The 24,392-nt window shown below is 35.0% G+C and overlaps 2 protein-coding genes across 2 annotated transcripts in view; one reads left to right on the plus strand and one right to left on the minus strand.

Annotated features, from left to right (window-relative positions):
• Positions 1-15,812, minus strand: part of LOC111050798 (prostaglandin E synthase-like) — a 126,996-nt gene extending 111,184 nt beyond the window's left edge. Inside the window, exon 1 of the mRNA XM_039435634.1 lies at positions 15,709-15,812. Within this exon, the coding sequence (XP_039291568.1) occupies positions 15,709-15,799 (91 nt within the window). The 5' untranslated portion in view covers positions 15,800-15,812. The remainder of the gene's footprint in view (positions 1-15,708) is intronic.
• LOC111045632 (furin-like protease kpc-1) overlaps positions 1-24,392 on the plus strand; it is a 269,500-nt gene that overhangs the window by 23,671 nt on the left and 221,437 nt on the right.

Genomic DNA, 24,392 nt, shown 5'->3' on the forward strand with positions numbered 1-24,392 from the left:
GGATTGAATTGAATTGAATTGATTGAATTATATAAAATTCAAAATTTTTAACATGCGATGTATGAAATAAGACTGCCTTGGAGCGCTGGAAAACAGAAGCCTCTTACACTTTTGAGCTAGGATGCACGGTTAAATAGATAAACAATCTGAAACTTGAAATTTAGGATTGAACATGTGATACATGAAATAATACCGCTTTGAACCGCTGAGAAGAATGAGCCCAATTTGAACCTGATCCGATAAAGTATTGAAAAGTTAGGTTGATTTTAGGGTAAAATTTCCGAATGAAGGGGCGCCATCTTGAAACGGGGATTTTGAATATATACGTTTCTGCGCCTTGTTTCAAAGTAATCGTATACTAAATTTTATCCAAATCGGACTAGAACTGTGACTGTAACCGCGGTACAAACAAACAAATAAACAGACAAACGCCGATTGACTTGAAACATCATCGCTTCGCTCATTCAATCATATTATACATAGTGAGCATAAATTATTGAACACATAGGTGAATGAAAAATAACAAATAAGTGTATTACATGAATATTATTATTATTATTATTTTTTTTTTTTGAAAAGACAATTTCAAATAGATTTATCTATAAGAAGCCGTCAGGCTCGCTTCGCTCGCCATATCCGTCTAGCCAGGGGGCTCCATCCCCTGAACCCCCGACTGGATCGTCCAAAAATGAGATCAGCGGGCTCGCTTCGCTCGCCTGCATGTAGACCTCAGCGGAACCTCTGTACCGAATTTGAACGTATTATGTCAATTTGATCTCGAAAAACACCTGTTACTATATCGGCGTATCTTTGGCAAACAAAATTTTTCCACCTCAGCTAAACCTGTGTACTGAATTTTTTAAAATGTATTTCCATCAATTATTGAAAAAGGTGAGGAAACGCAGAAAAGCTGAGAAAACACTAATTTTGGCTAACTGGATAAATTGGTATTTAGAATAAATGCATTTCAATCTTCAACTTGGTCACAACCTAACAAAGTCAACTAAACTTAATGTCAACCTGACAAAATTTTTAATATAGTTACCAGAACAACTGTTTCGAAGAGGTACTCTCTCTAGATTATAGTTCTATATTAACATATGGTATGGACATTTAAATAAAATTTTAATTTTAAGATATTGGAATGAGAAGAATATACATGCTAAAAGAACTTTAAACCCTTAAAAACCACCCTTAGAGTTAAAATATCGCTAAAAGATTTCTTAGTGCGCATCTAAAGGGCCAACTGAACATACCTACCAAATTTGAACGTTTTTGGTCCGGTAGATTTTTAGTTCTGCGAGTGAATGAGTGAGTGAGTGAGTCAGTCAGTCAGTGAGTGCCATTTTGCTTTTATATATATATAGATAGATACATGACTAGTTATGAATTTCTACGTGAGCCCCTTTGAATATTTTCAAAAAGTATTGGAACATATCAAAGTATTGAATATTTTCCTAACTAGTTCATACTCATTCGGAGGCTTATAAAATGGCGGAGTTTCACCATTACCGAAACAAACTGTTGGCTTTGAACTCGACGAATGTACTTTTTTCAACTTTGAGCGCTCATAAAAAGTTGAAAAACATAAAAGCAACAAATTTTATGGATATCATTGGAAATTTCTTGTTTTTCCAATCTATCCTTAGAATTATATATACACTGATCGTTTTCTAGTTATTTACCTGTTAATGACTGTAAGCAGGCCTTTTCCAAAAATATCGAGTAATCGATAGATCTCGAAAACTAAGGTGGATATAAAAAAATTTTACTGGACATTTTTTGTTGTAAATTTCATGTAAAATCAATGGTGATTGGCGGCTACACCTTTTGTGGGTCACTCCTCTGTCTATAGTAATCTGCAAAGATAAAGCACTCAAGCAATCAATCGAGTACTACTTATTAAATATTCATCTCCAGCTTCCATATATTCAGTTCCTAATAATTCGGAACTTGGAACTCCGGTACGCTCTCTGTATGCATACACCCTATCGACCATATAGTACAATATGGTATAGTATGTTGTATTATAGTACGATGTGGTCTCTGATACACCGTAAATCGTGTGAAATCAGTTCTGATATAGTAAATGGAGGTAAACTTGTTTCAAATCGGTTCATTCATTCTGAAACACTCTATATTTTCCCGTTTGGTGCTCGGAATTAGAAGTTTAAAATTCAATTCGAAACAAGTGGATATCAACAGCAGCTTCAGAATCAAATCTGGTTCATTTTCATGAAAATAGACTCCTTCCCACACCAATTCAAAAGTTTCACCGCAAATGAAATTTTCCCAGAACGGTTCAATACGCAAATGAGTTTCCTCGCTCGGAAAATTCAGATTCCCACCATTTCATGGGGAAAACCTCCTACAGTTGAAGGAAAATACTCAGTAATGATCATTGAGAAGCTCAATATAGCCTGGCTTCTGAATGGGGTGGATTGTTTAGTGGTTTAGTGAGATCCTCACAAAATTTCAGCATTCCTTGGAAGTAGCATTACTCACTCAACCAATGCTAAAGCTGCGTTTATACCAAAGTTAATAACAAAATGTTAATAACTAAATCCTCATAGATTCTATTAGATTGAACATAACTATTATGTCTATCACATTCCACCGTGATTAATCATGTAGGCTCTCGTGGTTTGTTTGCATGACATGATTCAAAAACGTTTGAATCGGAAACCTACATTCATCCAAGAGAAATACTAACAAAAATGGGCATTATCGGTTGGGCACGTTCAACTGTTGGTGCCGGCTGAAGTATGACAGTCGTAAGGCCCATTGACGACCTAAATTACTCATTCGAGCGAGGTGGAACCTTCCAGCAAGGGACTTCCCACTAGCAAAAGCCATACGAATTAACTTTTACTAACAAGAAACTGAGAAATAGAACTCACTAATGTTAGGGAAAGAAACCAAACTATGATCTGATAAAGAACAGATCACAACAGGCGGCATTCCAGAAATTCTAACCTGTAAACACCTCCCAAGATTCAATTTGATTGGCTGCGAACCGACCTCTATCATCAATTATTACCGTCAAGTAATTAATTCCTTGAACATCAATTACGTTAATTAGTTGAAGCCTATAAAAAGGGAATCCCACTTCAAAGGATTAGAGATTGCTCCATCATTGAAGTCGTTTATATTGTTGGAAGTACTGTATATTATTCAATGTACTATAGAGGGGTACACGTTATAACGACAGTGGAGAAGATAGGAGGACAGCGTTGTCGATTCTCTGCCTTGTCACTGCCTTCTGTAGAGGATAGCTGATACCGGTATATCTGATGCAATATCGATTGTTCATTCTTGTTCTGAATGATGAACTATATGATTATTATTCATCAAGACTATATATTTTTCAATGATACATCAATACATTTTCATAGTTGAGAAAGAATATTTTGCTTATTAATTATTATATTTCTAAATTGTTAAAAAAATGTTTGATTTATCAGTGTTTTCAATGATAAATCAGTGTTTTCAATGATAAATCATACATTTTCATAATTGAGAATGAATATTTTGCTTATTAATCATTATATTTGATGATAAACCAATACATTTTCATAATTGAGAATTAATATTTTGCTTATTAGTTATTATATTCTAAATTGTTAAAAAAAATGTTTGATTTATCAGTGTTTTCAATGATAAATCAATACATTCTCATAATTGAGAATAAATATTTGGCTGATTAATTATATATTTCTAAATTGTTAAAAAACGACCTGAAAACATTGAGGAGCTAGTTATTTGCTTTGTCTAATGATAGACAAGGATAGTAACACATATGTTAATCGCATTCTGCCATTATAACGTGAACCTCACTATATAGTGTGATCCACTTCATAATGTCAGCATTAATTTTAACTGAAATCAATGCATTCCATTCATGCAATGCCCACAGTTGGAATTGAGTCTCACTATGCTACTGTATATAGATAGTATATCTCTTGTTATTCCTATTATCCTTCTCCTTCTTTCTTATCTTTTCATTCTACTTCTTCTCCACCACTTCCTCCTTCTCCTCCTCCTCCTCCTCCTCCTCCTCCTCCTCCTTCTCCTCCTCCTCCTTCTTCTCCTACAACACCTTCTATTCCTCTCCCTCCATTTTACTCTATCAATTTTCTGTTTTTTTTTCTCTTAAATATTTATATTAATTAAAACTTTTACAAAATTTCCATTAATAAATAAATCCTTAGCTTAATTAATTAAATTAACGTTTTGGTAGAGAGTTAGTGGGGAGGATATTTTTAATATTCTTTCCGAAGAATGGACATTGATATGTCCAAAGCTCCGCCAATTTATGTAGATGCATTACAATATAATTATCCATAGTTATTATATTACAAATTACTTTTTCATATCATATATTTTCAATAATTATTTTCTTAGTCTATATTATGTAAATTCATCTATAATTTTGCTGTATTGTAAGCTATTGTATATAAGTGTATAAGCCAGTATATATTGTAATCTACATAAATAAAGTACTCAATCAATCAATCGATCAATCTTTCTTATCTTTTCATTCTACTTCTTCTCCACCACTTCCTCCTTCTCCTCCTCCTCCTCCTCCTCCGCCACCTCCTCCTCCTCCTCCTCCTTCTTCTCCTACAACACCTTCTATTCCTCTCCCTCCTCCACCACCTCCTCCTCATCCTCCTCCTCCTTCTTCTCCACCTCCTCATCCTCCACCTTCTTCTCCACCTCCTCATCCTCCTCCTTCTTCTTCCACTCCAACTCCTATTCTTCTCACTTCTCCTCCTCCTCCTCCTCCTCCTCCACAACTTCCTACTCCTCCACCACATCCTCCTCCTCCTCTTCCTCCACCTCCTCCTTATCCTCCTCTTCCTCCACCTCCTCCTCATCCTCCACATCCACCACATCTCTTTTTTCTCAACTCTTCTTGTGGTAATGATTCATTCCTGTTCTTCTTCTCTTTGTATTTCTTCCCAATACCAATTTTCCTATATTCTTCTCTTCCACGTCTGATTTATATTTCCTTTTTTCAATCAATAATTTATCGCTTTCTCAAAATTTCTTCGTTCTCTCCTCTCTCACTTGCCAATTATCCTCATAATAATCAACATCAATACATGATCTGATTCAATTCGTTTACTTCATTCCAAACATTATGATTACTAGTGATCCCGCGGGGTTGAGAACTCGCTCAAGAACAACACTGTTGTATTGTAATCTTCGAAACCCACAACTTATAATTATACAGAGTTGATGAAAATTATGAAAACAGCTGAATAATCCTTTCACGATTTATAATTTGACAGGAGGTTTCATTGGTGATCCTATTCGAAATGAAAAATTACTCTGTTGCTTCAACATCTTTCATCCTTCAGATGAATCCAAATCAATGATACAAGATTTCGATACAGTGTTTCAAGAGAGAAAGAATAGCGAAAACCGCACATTCATATCTCAACCCGTTTCAGTTTGTTGATGTAAAAGTTATGAATTAAGTTGCATACTAGTAGTTCTGTGAACAGTAGACCTCACGCAGTTTTCTCATCCACACGTATCTGATGTCACCTGTTCTAGTTGATTCAGTTTCATAATTCCAGTTTCAATCATAATTTACTCTTAAAAACTGTTATTTGTTTTCTCTAAGATCAAAAACTCACTTATGTTAATAAACTCAGTTCACGTTTGAATTTGTATCCCATATGATAATTTATCCAGTTTCGTGATAATCTTTCCATCTCAAATCAAATCAAAATTTATTGCCATAAAAAACAAAATACAATTTCGCTAAAAATTCTTAACAAGTGATTATTATGAATAAGAATAGATTTTTTTTTCTTTAACAAAACAATATTCGCCATGGCACCACCAGCAAAAGTAAAACTTGCTCGTTGGTGGGAGTCTTTATTCTAACCCTAGTAATATAGTTATTGATTTAGTTGATCTAATTTATACAAATGAAACAAACCGGAGTAGAAAAAAAATAAATGGAATAAGAAAGAAGGAGAACATGAATGAGAGAAAAATACAAGAGAAAGAAGAGATCAAGATGATTATGTACTTGCTAGGCTATTCAATGAAAATGCCAATTCAAATGAAACTCAATTCATGAAAAAAATTCAAACAAATCCATTTGTTTGAACCATTCCTTTATGATGTGTCAGAAATAAAGGCGATACTAAGTTGATGAATTTTGTGCTAATGTGCATAAGCTGTCTACACAACAAACTCAGACTACTATGAAAAATTTTTAATTTCCTTGTACTATTTGGTCTGAGTGAGTATGTCGGCCCATCAGCCTCTTCAAAGTTATCTTTATCTTTATCTGATTGAAATATTTCTCAAAAAATTAATTTTTTTCAATCAAGAATATTATAATTTCTTCAGCATTATTCAGTTCATTTAATCATTTTTCATTTTATTTTCAATCACATATTTAATTTGATTTTCAAATGTGAGAATATTCATAGTGATGGGCAACTATCATAAAAAATATTGAAGCCCTACCTTCTAGAAATAGACAAGGCCAGACATCTGTGTAATGCATGCAATGAATAATCCACTTGTCAGCTGATTGATTATGAATAATTCTATAGTCTGATTAATCCTATCTTCAAAGTAGACGATATCAGAGTACGGAGGAATTCATTTCCTTTTCATATTATCCTTAAAATGCAAAATTTCAAAAAAACCTTGTGTATACATCGACGCGCAGTTGAAAAAGGAATATTCCTGCCAAATCTCATAGAATTCTATCAGCTTTTGGCAGTAATCGCGTTACATACAGACAGACAAAAGAAAATCCGAGTTAAAACATAGACCTCACTACGTTCGGTCAATTGAACAGCTGAAATAATGTGTCAGCGCATAAAGTTCTGTCTATGTGATAGCTTCCAAATGGCATCAGCTGATGTTATTAATGAATAAAAAAACTGTTGTAATAGAATTCTTCAGCTGACGAAATGATAAATGACAACATATTTTCCTCATGCTCATTCAATGTTATTTATATATCCTGAAAAAGGATGAAGATGTGAGTCAATTTTGTTGTCCAACGAACTTGACCTGTAAAAAGGTTCGAAGAATACGTGTTCAAAATTTGAAGCTGATTGATCAATTATTTCTAAAGTTATTGTAGAACATACAAACAGACGGACAACGACTTTGGTCTTTAGTAAGTCAAAAGTAAAAACTCGCTAACGCTCGTTCAATAATCATTATTAATTACATGATCTGACGTAATTCTCACATTTCATTCCAATCATCATCATTATCAACATCATCATCTCACATTTTCGCTCTTGTACTCTCTCTCGTCTCTTTCTAGTTATCTCCCTCTTTTCCACCCCAAGGGCTTTCTCTCAGTAGGGAGCAACCTTGCCAGAGCTTGAGCAAACAATAGAGAGAAAATATGCTGCTGGGGGAGAGAAATCTAATTTCCAATAATAGTTTGAATCACCCCAAAGTCCAGAACAGATTTCATCCCTCAGTGGTGATGATTCACCTTACACAGGGTGTGCCAAAAATGGTGTGCTAAGCTTCTAGGATGGTAGCATGAAGAAAAAATATTTTGTGTGTAGAAAAAATTCCAATAACTTCTCAGTTATAACTAGACGGTGGAACTTCGTTTACGTTTTCGTTTAACAAATTCCTTCAGAACTAGTAGTTCTGTGAACAGTAGACCTCGTGCAGTTATGAACCACAGCCTCCTCTGTCCATACTGTCCATAAGAGAAAATGCTGTCCTGTCCTGTCGTGTCGGCGAGATATCAGTGTGAAAACGACTAATGGCTGTTGGGGTTGGTGTATCAAAAATGCTAACTTAATAAGGTAATCTACTTCAAGACATACTGGCAACAGATCAGCCCGAGTTGAAAAAAGAGAAAGGTCGAGAGAAAATACGATTTTATTTTCAGCTATTAATTACATGCGTCATTGCATGCAACTAATAGTCCACACAACAGCTGATTTTATACTAAGTTACATTAAAATGCGTCATTGCGTCATTGAATGCAATTAATAATCCACTCGACAGCTGATTTATGATGAATACATCAGATCTATAGTCTGATTTTTACGATAATATTGGGGTTCGAAGAAGACTCCTTTTCCTTTGTATTACTTGAAATGCAAAATTTGAAAAAAAACTTAGAAATACGTCGACGCGCCTTCTTTGAAAGTACTCGTATACCAAACATTATGCATATCTGTAATAACAAATCCAATAAACTGCCACTGTAACTGTGGTACAAACAAACAGACAAACGCCGATCAAGTCGAAACTTTCAGGCAAGGCACACACCAATTCAATTGGTAGTACAGTCAATTGTCCAATTCTTGAAGCAAAGGCAATTACCGTAACAATAAATAGTAAGAAATGTCAATTCCTACAATTCAAAAGTAAATATAATTCAGTAGAGGATATAGAAATAAATGTGTTTGTAGAGGAAAATGAATTAGACCAAGAAGAGAAAGTAGCATTCTTGGGAATTTTATTGGACAGGAAATTAACATGGCATCCTTACATTGAGAGGATATGTAATAAGATATCATCTGGGGTATTTGTCCTGCGGCAGCTTGCTAGGCTGAATGATAAAAAACTACTGTTAACTGCTTACCATGGACTTATACTATCTCATATTAGGTATGCTATTTTAGTATGGGGTAATTCATCTCAACAAAATATGGACAGAGTGTTTAAGATTCAAAAGAAGGCACTCAGATGTCTAGAGAAAGTGAATAGGTTAGACTCTTGTAGGCCTTTGTTTAAAAAGCTTGGTCTATTAACTGTGCCATCTTTGTATGTATATGAAGTTGTAATGCATGTGGAAACGAGTGGTGTGATCCAGAATTCAGATGTTCATGAGTATAATACGCGAAACAGAGCAGATTATCATATAATGAGTCACAATAGTAGGTTATTTGAACAAAAACCAGATTATATTGGTAGGAAATTTTATAACAAGCTACCTCAAATCTTGAAAAGTAATGATGATTTGAAGATTTTCAAAAAACAAATGAAAAAATATTTAGTTGATAGAGCTTTTTATAGTGTACAAGAATTCCTTTCAAACCTAAACTAGGTTGAACTACTTAGTGTTAGAATTATTATGTAATAACATGACTTGTCTTATACTCCATGACTGGAGTCTAGGACGTAATCTAAAAAAAAAAAAAAAAAAAACCATTTAGTCAAGACAAGACAAGATCATACACAATACTTCACATAGTTGATTATGAAGACATGTCTAACTGCAATGACTAGGGTACGTTTATGTCGGAGCTGTGATAAACGATTCTAGCAACGATGAGAGAAGCGATGCTAGTAGGGAGTAGCGCTCAGCTTCTATCGACTGTTCATGCCGACAGTCGTGCTTAAAGCTAGATTCGTGAGTTCATGTATTGAAAAACCAATTTGTGTATGCTATAATGAGTGATTCTGATGAAGATTTTATTTTTGCATCGAATACAGTAAAGCATTACATAGGTACTAGGTTGTAGAGAACATGAATATTATGCACATCCTATCAATGTGGAGAGGAATGTATTTGGGGAGTATCATCATCCTTATAAAGATTCAAGACAGCATCCAAAAAAATTGTTTGACTATATGAGAATGGAAATAGAAACTTTCGACTACATTTTGACGAGAGTTTCCAATAATCTCCAAAAGGACTGGAATAATTATCACATAAGTCCTATCATGGCAGAGGAGCGATTAATGCTAACATTAAGGTAAGTAGGTTTATACAAGAAAGTTATATTCTTTGATAAAATAAAAACAATTGAATTTATACATCAAATGAATAGTCTACATCAAGGTCTACATTATGTTTCATTATTATCATTGACAATAAGATAGAATTTTGTAATTGAATAAGAAATAAATAAAGTAAAGAAAATGTCACTTGCTTACGAAACTCCACATATAAAACAACCCAAATCATGAAATTGGGTCCATTATCCACAATCATTATTGGTCCATGTTTGTAATTTGTATTCTACAACTCGATACTAGCCTCGAAAATGGACCGAACCATTATCGATGCTCTTATCGATGGTCAGGACCCAAAATCGATTTTCATCGCAGCTCAGACATAAACAGGCCTATTAGAAAGCACGTTGGTATTATCTACGCGTTGCTAGAATCGCAGCTCCGACATAAACGTACCCTAATCAGTGACTAAGCAACTATGTGAAGCATTGTGTCTTATCATGTCTTGTCTTATCTTGACTCACTGGTGTGTGCCTAGCCTAAGACCTCAGCTTCGCTTCGGTAAATCATTGTGAACGGAAAAAATCTGGTGTGGCGCACTCACACAACTTTCCTTGCCGTTATGAAAATTGATCACCTGACGCTAGTGTTCCCGCGCATCACAAGTCTACTATTCAAAGATTTGAGCCAGCTGGTGACAGGGCAAAAACGCTGAACACACACAACATGAGGTCTGCTATCTCTTCATAGTGACTGATTTAATAGAATCAACAATAATTTGCAATTCAATAATCACATTTTCTCGAATTTCAAGCTTATTTTCAATTTTAGGTGAAAATGCTACTAAACATTAATTGTAGAGATTTTCATGCTCAATCTACTCCACTTGATTTTTTTTTGTTTAAATTGTATCTGAAGCCTGATAATGGAGAATCTAAAATCAAACTTTGCATAGATGGGGCGGAGCTCCTGAAATTTTTACTGATATAGGACTTGTGGCAGTTGATAGAGCTTATCGATGACTATTCCAGGTATAACTTGAATCGAAATCGTTGGAGCCGTTTCCGAGAAAATCGCGAAAAACCCTGTTTTTGACAACATTTTCGCCATTTTAGCCGCCATCTTGAATTGCATTTGATCGAAATTGTTCGTGTCGGATCCTTATAGTGAAAGGACCTTAAGTTCCAAATTTCAAGTCATTCCGTTAATTGGGAGACGAGATATCGTGTACACAGACGCACATACACTCATACACACACACACACACACACACACACACACACACACACACACACACACACACACACACACACACACACACACACACACACACAGACCAATACCCAAAACCCACTTTTTTGGACTCAGGGGACCTTGAAACGTATAGAAATTTAGAAATTGGGGTACCTTAGTTTTTTTCGAAAAGCAATACTTTCCTTACCTATGGTAATAGGGCAAGGAAAGTAAAAAATGCATCAAATCTAATCTTCCGATCCGTCCGATGCGTGCTGTCCGTACGATGACAATATGTATGCGCCTATCTTAACCCGGAGAGAAGAAGAAGAAGATGAAGAAGTGGTGGAAAAATAAGAGAAAGAATCACTTTCTTGATATTGAAATTTTCAACATTATGTTCGAATTTTGAATTCTACTTTGAAAATCCCAAGAAGGAAGAGGAGGAGATCTAGGTAACAAAAGAAGGTAGTTCAGGAGAAACATAAGTAAATGTGGAAGTGGATGAGTAGGAGGAGGAGAAGCTGGAAAATGATTTACATCAAGACAATGAATGAGCAGAAGCTATTGAGAAATCAAGCAGATGAATCAATGGAAGAAGAATAACGTGTAGGGAAACAGACTAGGTTGAAGAGGATGAAAAAGAGTAAAAAATAGGCAGTCTTTTCGAAACCATCGGTAGGCTATTATCGTCAATTCGAAATACGTTTGGAGATGAAATTGTTAAGAGGAAAGGAAGCAATCGTGAAAAAGAAGAAGAAGAAGTAGAAGAAGAATAAGAAGAAGAAGAAGAAGAAGAAAATGGGTGTGGAGAAGCAAGGGAAGCATCAGTTGAATGCAATAAGACAGCATACTGCAAACATAATAAATCCCATGTTATTGGGTATCCCCCCTTTGTGAACTGCTATAATATTAATAACTTCCACAGTTCAGGACAGATTCTTCTTCTTCTTCTTCTTCTTCTTCTTCTTCTTCTTCTTCTTCTTCTTCTTCTTCTTCTTCTTCATCCTTCTTCTTCTTGTTATTTTCCCTCATCAATTTCTTCTTCTCCTTGCTCATCATCTTTTGCTTCTTCTTCTTCTTATCTATGAGAAATCTTCTTCTTCTGAATGAGAAAGAAGAGAGAGAATAGAATAGAATAGAACTGGGTGAAATCAAAGATGAAGAGGATGAAAAACACAGTGACAGAAAATACGAGGAAAATTCAAGTAGAAAGTGAAAAAGAAGAATGCTTTGAGTATCTAGGGATAAAGGATTTAGATATGAACGATTTAGAAAGAAAAGGAAAAAATGATAGAGAAAAGATAGGATGTATAGAAAGTTGAATAGTGAGTCTCCTTACGATGAGAAGAAGAAATCGTAAGGAGCAAAGAAGGTGGAAAGTTGAGAGAGGAGTTGGTGTGGTATCAAATTATCGTATAAGGAGAAGTAAACAGAAGTTGGAGTGAATTAGGGTGGAAGCTAGCAGGAAGGGGAGAGAGACAGAATAAAAATTGATGAACTACTCTTGACTGATTGAAGATAATAATAAATAATAAACTGGAAAATAGAAGATGAATTGTGAGGGGTGAATAAGTGGGGGAAAGATGGAAAGGAATAAGAGTGAATAGAGAATAGAACGGTGGTTGAGTGGGACTGAAAATAAGTGGAGACGGTGAAGAAGAAAAAGAAATATTGGGAGAAAAAATTAAGATATAATTGTTAAAACTTGTTGAATGAGAAATTTTATTGTGGAATTTTTCCCATAATTGAAAAAACAGTTTTATTCTTGTCACATCTACATTTATTAGACTGCATTTATACAGGACTGTAGTTTCGTGTAGAAACCAACTTTAGCATCACTATAGTGAGGTTCACGTTATAATGGCAGTGAAGAATGATGGGAGAACAACGTTACCGATCTTGTCAATGCCTTCTATAATTGACCGAGCGAAGTGAGGTCTAAGATTCAAGTCGACGGTTTGGCATTTCTCTTAATGTTTAAATGTTTGAATGTTTAAATGTTTAAATGTTTAAATGTTTAAATGTTTAAATGTTTAAATGTTTAAATGTTTAAATGTTTAAATGTTTAAATGTTTAAATGTTTAAATGTTTAAATGTTTAAATGTTTAAATGTTTAAATGTTAAATGTTTAAATGTTTAAACGTTTAAATGTTTAAATGTTTAAATGTTTAATGTTAAATGTTTAAATGTTTAAATGTTAATGTTTAAATGTTTAAATGTTAAATGTTTAAATGTTTAAATGTTTAAATGTTTAAATGTTTAATGTTTAAATTTTAAATGTTTAAATGTTTAAATGTTTAATGTTTAAATGTTTAAATGTTTAAATGTTTAAATGTTTAATGTTAAATGTTTAATGTTTAAATGTTTAAATGTTTAATGTTTAAATGTTTAAATGTTTAAATGTTTAATGTTTAAATGTTTAAATGTTTAAATGTTTTAAATGGTTAAATGTTTAAATGTTTAAATGTTTAAATGTTTAAATGTTTAAATGTTGAATGTTTAAATGTTTAAATGTTTAAATTTTTAAATGTTTAAATGTTTAAATGTTTAAATGTTTAAATGTTCAAATGTTTAAATGTTTATATGTTTTTATGTTGCGCATTTACGGCGAAACGCGGTAATATATTTTCATGAAATTTGACAGGTATGTTCCTTTTTAAATTGCGTGTCGACCTAAATACAAAGTTTTTGATATTTTGCATTTCAAGGATAATATAAAAGGAAAAAGGAGCCTCCTTCATACGCCAATATTACCGTAAAAATCAGACTATAGAATTATTCATCAAAAATCAGCTGTCTAGTGGACTATAATACTACCCGTTCAAAAACATAGAACATCTTGAAAATGTATCTTTCCATCAACGTTGTAGACAGTTGCAGCCAGACCTGATAACAGCGCTCACATTCACGTTCCGGGACGACACGTCACGGTACGATATAGGACAGAAAGCTCTATGTTTATTTAGGATTTTTTCTAGACATTTTTAATTGATAAATTATTCATTAATTTTTGAGAAAACATAACAACAGGTCAATGTAACTCACTGAGCGCGAGGTCTACTGTTCACAGAACTACTAGTAATAATATGCCTTCTATAATTTTCATAATAAGATGGAATATTCTGTTAGTCAATTATTAATCCTACATTGTTAAAAGACGATCTGGCAATAGAGCAAAGCTAGAAAGAGATAGCGCGATCAGCTTTGTTTAATGATAGACAAAGAGCAATATCATTACAACGTGGACCTCACTATGCAGCTGAAGATGTATCGGTTTCAACACGAAACTTCAGTCCTGTATAAATGTCTAATTAATGTGAATGTGACAAAAATAAAAGTGTATTTTTTTCGAGAAGAGAATTGACTAGATTCGAACTCTGTGTTTTATCAAGGATGATGTTGTGTTGACTTCACGGAATTCTAATGCACAAATTCCTGGAACAAAGCAGAAACGAAATGCAACAACATTGTCAGGCTAAAAAAGGTGAAATGGAAAGGCAACAGAAGGGACTACGCAAAAAATTAGACCATAAGGACAAAAATGGAACCAGGATCCAAAACAGTACAAAAAATACCGAAGTTGGAGTGCAAGCGCAGCTGCTGATCAACAATTTGTTTCCAGGGTGGAAACAGAAAATTCTATTCTCTCCATCCTCCTCTTCATCCTTCTTTCTCTCTCTCTCACACACTCTCTCTCTCCCTCTCTCTCTCTCTTCTTCAAAAGCTGTGTACCAGAGATGACCCAGAGTGCTAACTCCGCCCTTGATAAAGACATTATCATTATGATCAATCAATTTCCCCCTCCACTCTCTCACTTCTATTCCTGCCATTCGAGGTTTTCTTGCTTTTTTATTGGATTTTTCACTTTGTTTCAAAGTATAGCTAACTAGCGAAATATTCCCCTCTGACTACCCTCTTACTCATTCCACCTCCTATACCCACTCATATTTTTGATGTTCCAATAGTGGTGTAATAATAATTCCATGGTATAATACCATTAATTGAACGAGCCTTTAACGAGTTCCTACTCTTGTATCGTAATCCGTTTGTTTGTTTGTATGTTCTATAATAACTTTCGCACGCTTTCATCAATCAGCTTTGAATCTTCAACATATATTCTTCGAACCTATTCACAAATAAATTTTGCTGGACAACTAGCGACTCCTTTGTCCTTTTTCAGACAAAAAAGGATAGGCTCCCAATATAATTATGTATGGTGTAAGCTAACGATAAACTCAATAATCACGATCGGGAGAAATCATACTAAGGTCATATAAAATTTTGAAAATTTGCTTGTTTTTCACAATTATGTGTTTCTTACTCTGTTGAATAAATGAGTGAATAAATTTATTCCAACCAGAGATTCCAATAGAACAGCTGATAAAATAACAGTGGCATTTTTGGCAATTATTGAGCGATATTTCTCAGTCACAAAATTATTTATTATAAATGTACAACAGCTGATAGAGGGCGGCAATTTTTGTCTTTTCGATGCGAAAATTGCTCCAAGATAAGGCTATACTCGGACAATCATCGCAGTGGAGTTTGAATATATATATATATACTGAGTTCAAATTCATACTCCGTGCAAATTTACATCAGACTTGTAGGAATTTGAGGTGCAGAGAAATGGAGGGAGTTCAGCCAATTGCAGTGATGAATTGAGTCATAGGTAGAAGCACAGTTGTCAATCTGTCGATTAGAGTCAGTCGAGTCTGTGATTGCAGAGAGGAAACTTCCTAAGTTTAACATGAATGCTTGAATACTTACTGGAAATTAGAGATGCTGGCCGGTACACAACGGCAACATAGCCGCCGTTGTATCCCTGCCGCTGTATGCCTTCTCTGCTGCGCATGTCCATCCCAAGTCGGAAGTCTCTGACTGAAGAATCTGTTCAGAGTTAACAGTAATATTTTAAAACAAAACCTTCCGATTATTATCTGTATCATATTATATCTTCAATATTTTCATACAAGAACATTTATGTTTATGAACTCCCTACCAATCAATACTTCAGGGCATTGTTCCTGGGTGAAAAACTGATCTAAATATCATATTTAAATTGTCCGGAAGTCTTCAGTTACTCACCCACAGCGGCTGGTTTTGATTTTTTTCACTTACTAATATTTTTTCTGAATAATGGTTGAACATACGAAATTGAAACTTTGCACGATCATTTATAACAACTAGACAAAGCTAGAAAAAAATTATGATAATTTTTCAAATTCATAAAAAAAAATGGCGGCCAATTAAAATTTTGATTCTTGGATAAATCAGAAACTGTCGGTTTCACAAAAACTTTACAAGAATAATTTTTTTTAGTAAATTCAATTGCTTATCGATTGTTATCATATTTTTTTAATATTGGACCAATATTAATTGAGATATGATAGCTTTAGTGGTTGGTGACCCACGTTTAGAGGGTTATGTAACATTATTTCATTGTTTTAAATGACCTAAAATCGCTTACAATTAACATGCAATGAAAATAGAGATTGTTGCATCATTCACTGCAACAAACTTTCAGTGGTCACCTATCACTGAAACTGCCATATCTCAGTGAATATTGGTCCAATCTCAAAAAATATGGTACCAATCGATAGGCAATTAAATTTACTAAAAAATTTTATTCTTTTAGAGTTTTTGTAAAACCAACAGTTTCTGAATTATTCAAGAATCAAAATTTTAAATGGCTTCCATTTTGTTTTATGGATTTGAAAAATTATCATAATTTTTTTATAGCTATGTCCAGTTGTTATAAATAGTCATGCAGAGTTTCAATTTCGTATGTTCAACCATTATTCAGAAAAAAATAATAAGTGTAAAAATAAAAATGGCCGCTGTGTGAGTAACTAAAGACTTCTGGACAATTTAAATATGATATTTAGATATGTTTTTTAACCTGGAACAATGCCCTAGAGTATTGGTAGGGGTAGGGAGTTCGTAAACACCCTGTATATGACAGGATGTATTCAATTCGACAACACAGTCGAATTGAAAGTTTGCACAATTTGGCAACAAAGATATTTTTTCCAAGTCTCAGCTTATTCTATGCAAATTATAGTTTTGCAGTTGTGGATTTTAAAATCAGATAAATAATTCAATGAGCGAAGTCACTAGCCTGAGGGGCTCACTAGTATTTGTGGGGAATTCTTAAGGTTGTGGATCTCACTGTAGTAAATGAGTTAGGCTATCTCCACACACATTCGGTTAGGTTCGTTTTCGGTTCGTTGCCGAAAACGAATGAGACTTTCATACATATCAGGTTTTAATTCGTACGGTTCTAATTCAGTATTTTCTCCTCAGACACAGCTGTGTTTGGATTTCCACAATATTCATGTTGGTATTAAAATATATAACAGCTGGTGTTCAAATAGTAAGATGTGATTTCTTGAACTACAAAATTTTCAAGTTAATTCAAAATTGTGAACTCTTTGAATAGTTTATTTTTTACTATGTTATATTTGGACCTAGAGAGTAATTTTTTTTTAAATTGAAAATTTGTTTCTTGTTTTGACACATGGTACATCATATAACCTTCAACTCTTCTCTCCATTAATGAAATCATGTAATTTGCATGGAAAAACAAAATAATAATAAAAATAACCTTCCCTGAGTTTTAATTTATCTTCATATTAATTTAGCAAACCATTCATTGAGAATAAAAATCCTCCAGTGAACTAACCAAAATGAATTGACCATACGAATGATTTTGACATAGAAGATTTTTTGAAACATATAATCACGATATCAGGTTGAAATAAAAACGAAAAACGAGCGTGTGTGAAAGACGTTGTTTTTGTTTCCTGTTTCCTAGCAAAGAATTTGAATAAATGATAAAACCTATTCGTGTTGAGGGGGCGTTCGGTTCTATGCGGTTTCTATTCGGTACCGAATTCAAACCGAATTACCGTTTCACACTTATCGGAATCTGCCAAAAACGAACCGAAAACGAAACGAATCGAACCGAATGTGTGTGAAACTAGTCTTAGTTTCAGACCTACTAGACCCGATTGTGTGTGAAACTAGACCAAGTTTCAGACCACTAGACCTACATTCAGAACAAATTACACCTCAATGGATTCCAGCTCTGCTAGGCAGAAAAAGAATAATTGAACGAGCGTCAGCGAGTTCTCACTTTTGACTTACTGAAGGGCAAAGTCGTTGTCCGTCTGTTTGTATGTTCTACAATAACTTTAGAAAGAATTGACCAATCAGCTTCAAACTTCGACCACGTATTCTTCGAACTTTTTACTGGTCAAGTTCGTTGGATAACAAAATTGACTCACTCCTCCGTCCTTTTTCAGGATATAAAAATAACATTGAAAGTACATAATAAAATATATTGTTATGATTCGTCATTCAGTCAGCTGATGAATTCATTGCATGCAATTACAACAGTTTTTCCATTCATTAATTCATAACATCAGCTGAGGCTATTTGGGAGCTATCATACAGACAGACATTTATACACTAATACACTAGTAGTTCTGCGAACAGTAGACCTCGCTCATGAATACAACTTTCAATCTAATGAGAAGGGCCAGTACAATAAGTACAGAATATTGTGAAGATTTAGCCATGTATCTATTATTTTCTCCATTGAAAGTGCTAGAGACACTGTTTGAAGGGACACTGGACTTATCAAGGAGGTACCTTTATATCAAATACATACAAATTTTACCTTTTAAATGAAAAAGACTAAGAAATTGTCAAAAAACCACAGATTCATTGATACTTAGAAAGACCGGTTTCGGTCTTTATCAAAGTTTATCAGAGATTGACAATGTTGTAATCACCGGAACCGGTTTTTCTAAGTATCAATAAATATGTGGTTTTTTGACAATCTCTTAGTCTTTTTTATTCAATATGAATAATTACCACAATATCAACTTCTCAACTACACAAAAAGAAAAACAAAATTAACCTTTACACCTTTATATATACAATTTTTTTCTACAACTGCAGTATTGGACTCCAATACAATAAAGATTTTTTTAAAATAATTAATTCAATTAATTTGATAAATCAATTTAATAATAATTATAATAAGATGATTCAATTTAATTATTCGATCTTATCATAATAATTTATTTTATAATGATATATTATTAGAATAAGATAAAACAATTAGTATCATCTGCAAAAAAGAATTGGTAGGAACGAGATTTGAACCTGGGTCCCACAGTGTGAGAAGCCACGGACGAACCAACTTGGTCACCATGTACACGTAACAATAGATGTGAAAAAGTATGAACATGAATTGCTGTATCTTCAAAGACAAATCTTTTCTGAATAGAGGTTAGTTTACGGTTTTTTTTTAATTTACAAAAAACCAGAGGTCTTATCGGTACATATACGTTTCTGCGCCTTGTTTCAAAGAACTTGGATACCAAATTTCATCCAAATCGGACAATGACTGCGACTGTAACTGCGGTACAAAGAAACAAACAGACAAAAGCCGATCGAAACTAAGACCTCAGCTTCGCTTCGGTCAATTATTTCAGCTGCTTGAAGCTGCGTACACATATTCGCGCTTCCAACCCGCACTGACCACACTCCTCCCTCGTACCGCCCTCGTACCGCCCTCGTACCACCATCGAACCACAGTCGCACCGCCCACGCACCCATCATGAACGTTACGGAAGATGTTAGATCTTCTCGCGTTCCCCGGTCGAACCACTGTTGCTCGCCGGTCGATCATCAATCGCTCTGCTGGAGTGACGTTCGGTTGCAGAGCAGAGCGACAGTCTGTACGCACCTTAATATACAACTTTTACATCAACAAACTGATACGGTTTGAGATATCAATTTGCGGTCTTCGCCATTCTCTTGGAACTCTGTATCGAAATCATGTATCATGAATTTAGATTAATTTGAGGGGCAAAGATGTTGAGGCAACAGAGTAAAAATAGTAAGAAATTTTTACTATCAAATAGGAACCATCAATATGAACCTACTATCAATATGAAACCTTCAATCAATAATATTCTTGCTGAAATATCAAGCTGTTTCCATAATTTTCACCAATTCTGTATAATTAAAAGATTCGGGTTTCAAAGATTGCAATACAACAGTTTTTGATTGAGTTCTCCAACGAAGTGCGTCACTAGTATTGACTCTTTTGAGAAGGTTCACGTACTTGCAGTCTGTCAATGTGTGAGTTTTTAATGAATATCAAAGGAATTCTCGTTCTAGTCAAAGTTGCTTTCTGTGAACACTCCCATAAGAACTAATACTCTACACTTCACGAGCTGCAGTGCATTTTCTCATGAACTACTACTTTGAAATACAAGCGGAATGACCTTCTTGAAATTCAGCGCAACAAGAGAATTTACTACAGCAGTATAAAAGGCCTTGAAGTGCGACTTGAACAGCAGTGAAGGAAGCCTTCAGTAAGACTTGAGCATGCAGACACAGTCAAGCAGAAGGTGGATGTCGTTTCTATGTTAATTCTGCAATTTATAGAATGGAGAGAATAAGAAAGGAGGTGAAGAGAATTGTGGAGGAGGAGACGGGCAAAGGAAGAGGAGAGGGGCGAAGTAATAGGAGAGGGGGAAGAACAAAGATAGCAGGTGTAAGAGGAGTTGAATAGAAGAAAATGGAGGAAAAGTAGAAAAAGTTGGAGAGGTAGGAGAGGTTGAAGTCGAAGAAGAGAAGAGGAAAACGAAGGGGAGAAGAAAAAGAAGGAAAAGATGGAATTTATGAAGAAGGAGGAGAAGAGTGAGGAAGAAGAGAAGGGAAGGAGGAGGATAGGGCAAAGGAAGAAGATAGGGGGAGGAAGAAAAATAGAAGATGTAAGGGGAGTTATGTAGAAAAAAGTAGGAGAAGTAGAAGTCGAAGAGGAAGAAGAAGTGGAGGTGTGGTTGAAGGAGAAGATGGCGAAAATTAAGAAAAAGAAATAGATGAAGAAGGAGGAGGATGAAGAGACGTGAAGGAGGAGGAGGGAAAAAGAGAGAAGAAGAAGAAGTTGATGAAGAAAAAGGAAGAGAAGAAAAATAAAAATAAAAAGAAGAAGAAGAAGAAGAAGAAGAAGAAGAAGAAGAAGAAGAAGAAGAAGAAGGAGAAGACAGGATAATAAGAGGAAGAAGAAGAAGAAGAAGAAGAAGATGGCTATGACGTAGGGGGTTATCCAACCCCTTGGAGAAGATGATGAAGTGTAAGTAGTAGAATAAGGGTTTTGTATGTAAATTGTGTAATTTAAATTCGTATAAAGACAGTAAAGACAATTTAAATCACACGATGGAGCCGAAGCTTGGAGGATTGTGCTATTTGAAATAAGAAAAAGGTATTGTGAGTGAGAGAGATCAGATTTCTTCATTCATGAAATTTACAATATATGCTGGCTCATACATTATTATAAAAGTTGGGAATAACTAAAGTTGGGTTTTCGTTCGTGCGTAAACGCCGTCGTCGACCATGAGAGGGTTTCTCAGATTGGGTAGATTTCAATTTGTCTAAATAACCTAGAATACTATGTTCATATTATATGTTTCGATGGGAGAGGTCAAGTTTATATTTTTGAATGGCTATGTGTTGATATTATTCGAAATGTTTTCATTCTTAGATAATAAACTCAAATAACGATAAATTATCGGATCAACTTTCTCATCACACCTGAAATTTGGACAATATGAATGTCTTCAGACGGGAACGCGACTAGGTGTTACCCCAACAACTAGACATCCCGTCAACCTGTCTCCTTTTAAAACCGGGTTCGAGGGGACAGGTTGACGTGTGCCGTCCCTGTCAACTTGTCTCCACCTTTCTATGGAGGTGACAACTTGTCGGAGGGACAACTTGACGGCAATGGTATATTTTTACGAAGGTACAGGTTGTCGTCTTCGGTCAAGCTATTTTTATTACTGGTTATGATGTAGAATCAAATTCTAAGCACTTTTGGCTCAGTAACATTTTCCCGTCAAACGCACGGTTCGAGAGATATTCGCCAAGAGATATTTTTACTGATATTAGGACACATTTTTTTGAAGTTGGTTGGATGAAGAAATGGCTTATTCGACGTAAACGTACCTGTACACTCATGTAAGGGATAGGAGATACACTAATCACGCAATGTCACTCATGAACTAATGAACTGTTTAACTCGTAATTTTACATTCAGATTCTGAATTTACCTAGGATGTATGTAAGCTTATTTGAATATATTAATTGCAACTTCATAATTGGGGAAAAATCGATTCAATTTGTGCTACAAATTTTACGCAACAATAATAATCTAACCAAAAAGAGCTTTTCGCAAGTGAATCGGTAGCGTAATTGGTAGCACGCGCGATTCATGAATGAAACATTACGGGTTCAAAACCATCCATTTTTTTAATGAAAAATTATAAATCCGATGAAAATTATCCACGTACTTTTGAGAGTGAGACTGAGTGTGTGTGAGTGTGGAGATGCTAGAGCAGTATAGAAAGAGATGATGTAGAGTTGAACAGGAGGAGGTAGTGGTAGAGGAGAGAGAGGTAGTGTAGTAAAAGGAGGGGGATGAGTAAGAGTGTGAAGGTGGGGTAGAGGAGGAGTGCTAAGAGGCGAGGAGGGAAATAGAAGGATAAAGAGGTGGAGAAGTAGAAGAAGAAGGAGAAGTGCGAGGAGGAATAGGAGGAGTATTATGCTGCAACTGCAGCAGTACAGCTTAGAAAATCAATCAAAACTTGTCGGTGTATTCAAACATATAGAATTCCAATTCACGTCACTTTCGGATAGATGTAGGATGGAATTAAAATACAATATACAGATATTGATAGAACAGAATTAAAAATGAACAAATTAGATGAAGAAGGAAGGAGAAAATATTAAATCATAGGAGTGAATAATAATAAAATGTCGAATTTATGTTATTAACTGGAGTGATGAAGAGCTTGAAAAGTGAATTCCAATACAACAGATTGTTATCATAATCAGTAAAATCTCTATTATTTGCGTATTTGCCTAGTATAATATTGATATTCTTGGACTATAAATTTAACTGCACAGTAATAGCAGAATTTTATCAGCATACAAAGGTATTTGATTTAAATGTTGTATTCCCAGCAATCCTTGTATCTCTCTCTTTCCCATACTTGCTCTTATTCCATTCTGTTATCCCCTCCTACTTATATTTCTTCTACTTCTCATCTTCCCCTCTCTTTTATCAACCATATCATATTTATTATAATATAATTATGTCCATCTTATATTATTCTCAAGTCTAACATTAATTCAAATTCAAGTTCTGAATCTCACTTCTCCTTATATACTGCGATTCTCTCCCTTTTTTCCCTTACACACTTTTTATCCATTCATCTACTTTCCCTCCCCTTTTAATTTCAGCATTACATTCCCGCATCATTCATCCATCATCGATCATTTCTCTCCTTCTTTTCCTTCTCCTTCAATCATCCTCCTTCACTCATACTCCTCCTCCTCCTCCTCCTCCTCCTCCTACTCCTCCTCCTTCACCTCCTTTCACTCCTTCCCTTTCTACTCCTCCTCATCCTTCTTCTCCTACTCCTCCTCCTCCTCCTCCTCCTCCTACTCCTCCACTCCTTCTCCTTCTTCTCCTCCTTTTTCTCCTCCACATCATCCCCATCTTACTACTCCTCTTTCTCTATTCCTGAATAATCACAACTTCCCCCCCCCCGGTCACTCTTCCTCATCGAATATCCTCCCCCTTCTTATTCATATCTTTCTCTTTTCCACTGTCCAACCTTAAACTTATTTTGCTTACTTTTTCCTCATCGATCATTCTTCACCTTCTTCTCCCCACCCTTCCGATTCTCCCCCTTCTTAACCACCTCCTCTTCCGCTTACCCTCCCTAACCACACCATCCTTCATCACCCATTCTTCTCCCCCTTAACATTCCCATCCACCCCCTTCTTCATCAACACCTCCGCCTCAGCTTTCCCCTCCCCTAACCACACCATTCCTGCTATTCTCTCTCATCATTTTTGATGCTTGAATTATTTATTATAATAATGGTATCTTGAACTGAACTCGCTATATTATCATCCTTCACAATCCATCAATCCATGATTGTGTTAACTATGAAGACGATCCATCAAAGTGCATACTCCTAGGAGTTTCACTCCCTTAGTACTACCTCCTCTATAATCTCACTTCATGGTACTTTCCCTCTCAAGGTGGGCTTTCGTTATATAAAAACAATTAATAATATCTATTTGTATCATTTCCATTCAGTTGATATAGTATCCAGTACGAAATCACTGTTATATTAGAAGAAGTGACGTACGATATCAACTGAGTGAATACGATATAGTCCAGGCGACATTGACAGGCAGACTTACATTGAAGGGACCACGTCAAACTAGGCTGGCGACAAAGTGGGCTGACGACAAACTGGGCTAGTTTTCCAGCCCAGTTTGTCGTTGCATGCACTGCCAAACTGGCACTCTAAGAAATACAGCCCAGTTTGACGGCGTGCAACTTTGTCGTCTGG

The sequence above is a fragment of the Nilaparvata lugens genome, chromosome 9 (genome assembly GCF_014356525.2).
Source record: "Nilaparvata lugens isolate BPH chromosome 9, ASM1435652v1, whole genome shotgun sequence".
In the NCBI taxonomy this organism is placed as follows: Eukaryota; Metazoa; Arthropoda; class Insecta; order Hemiptera; family Delphacidae; genus Nilaparvata; species Nilaparvata lugens.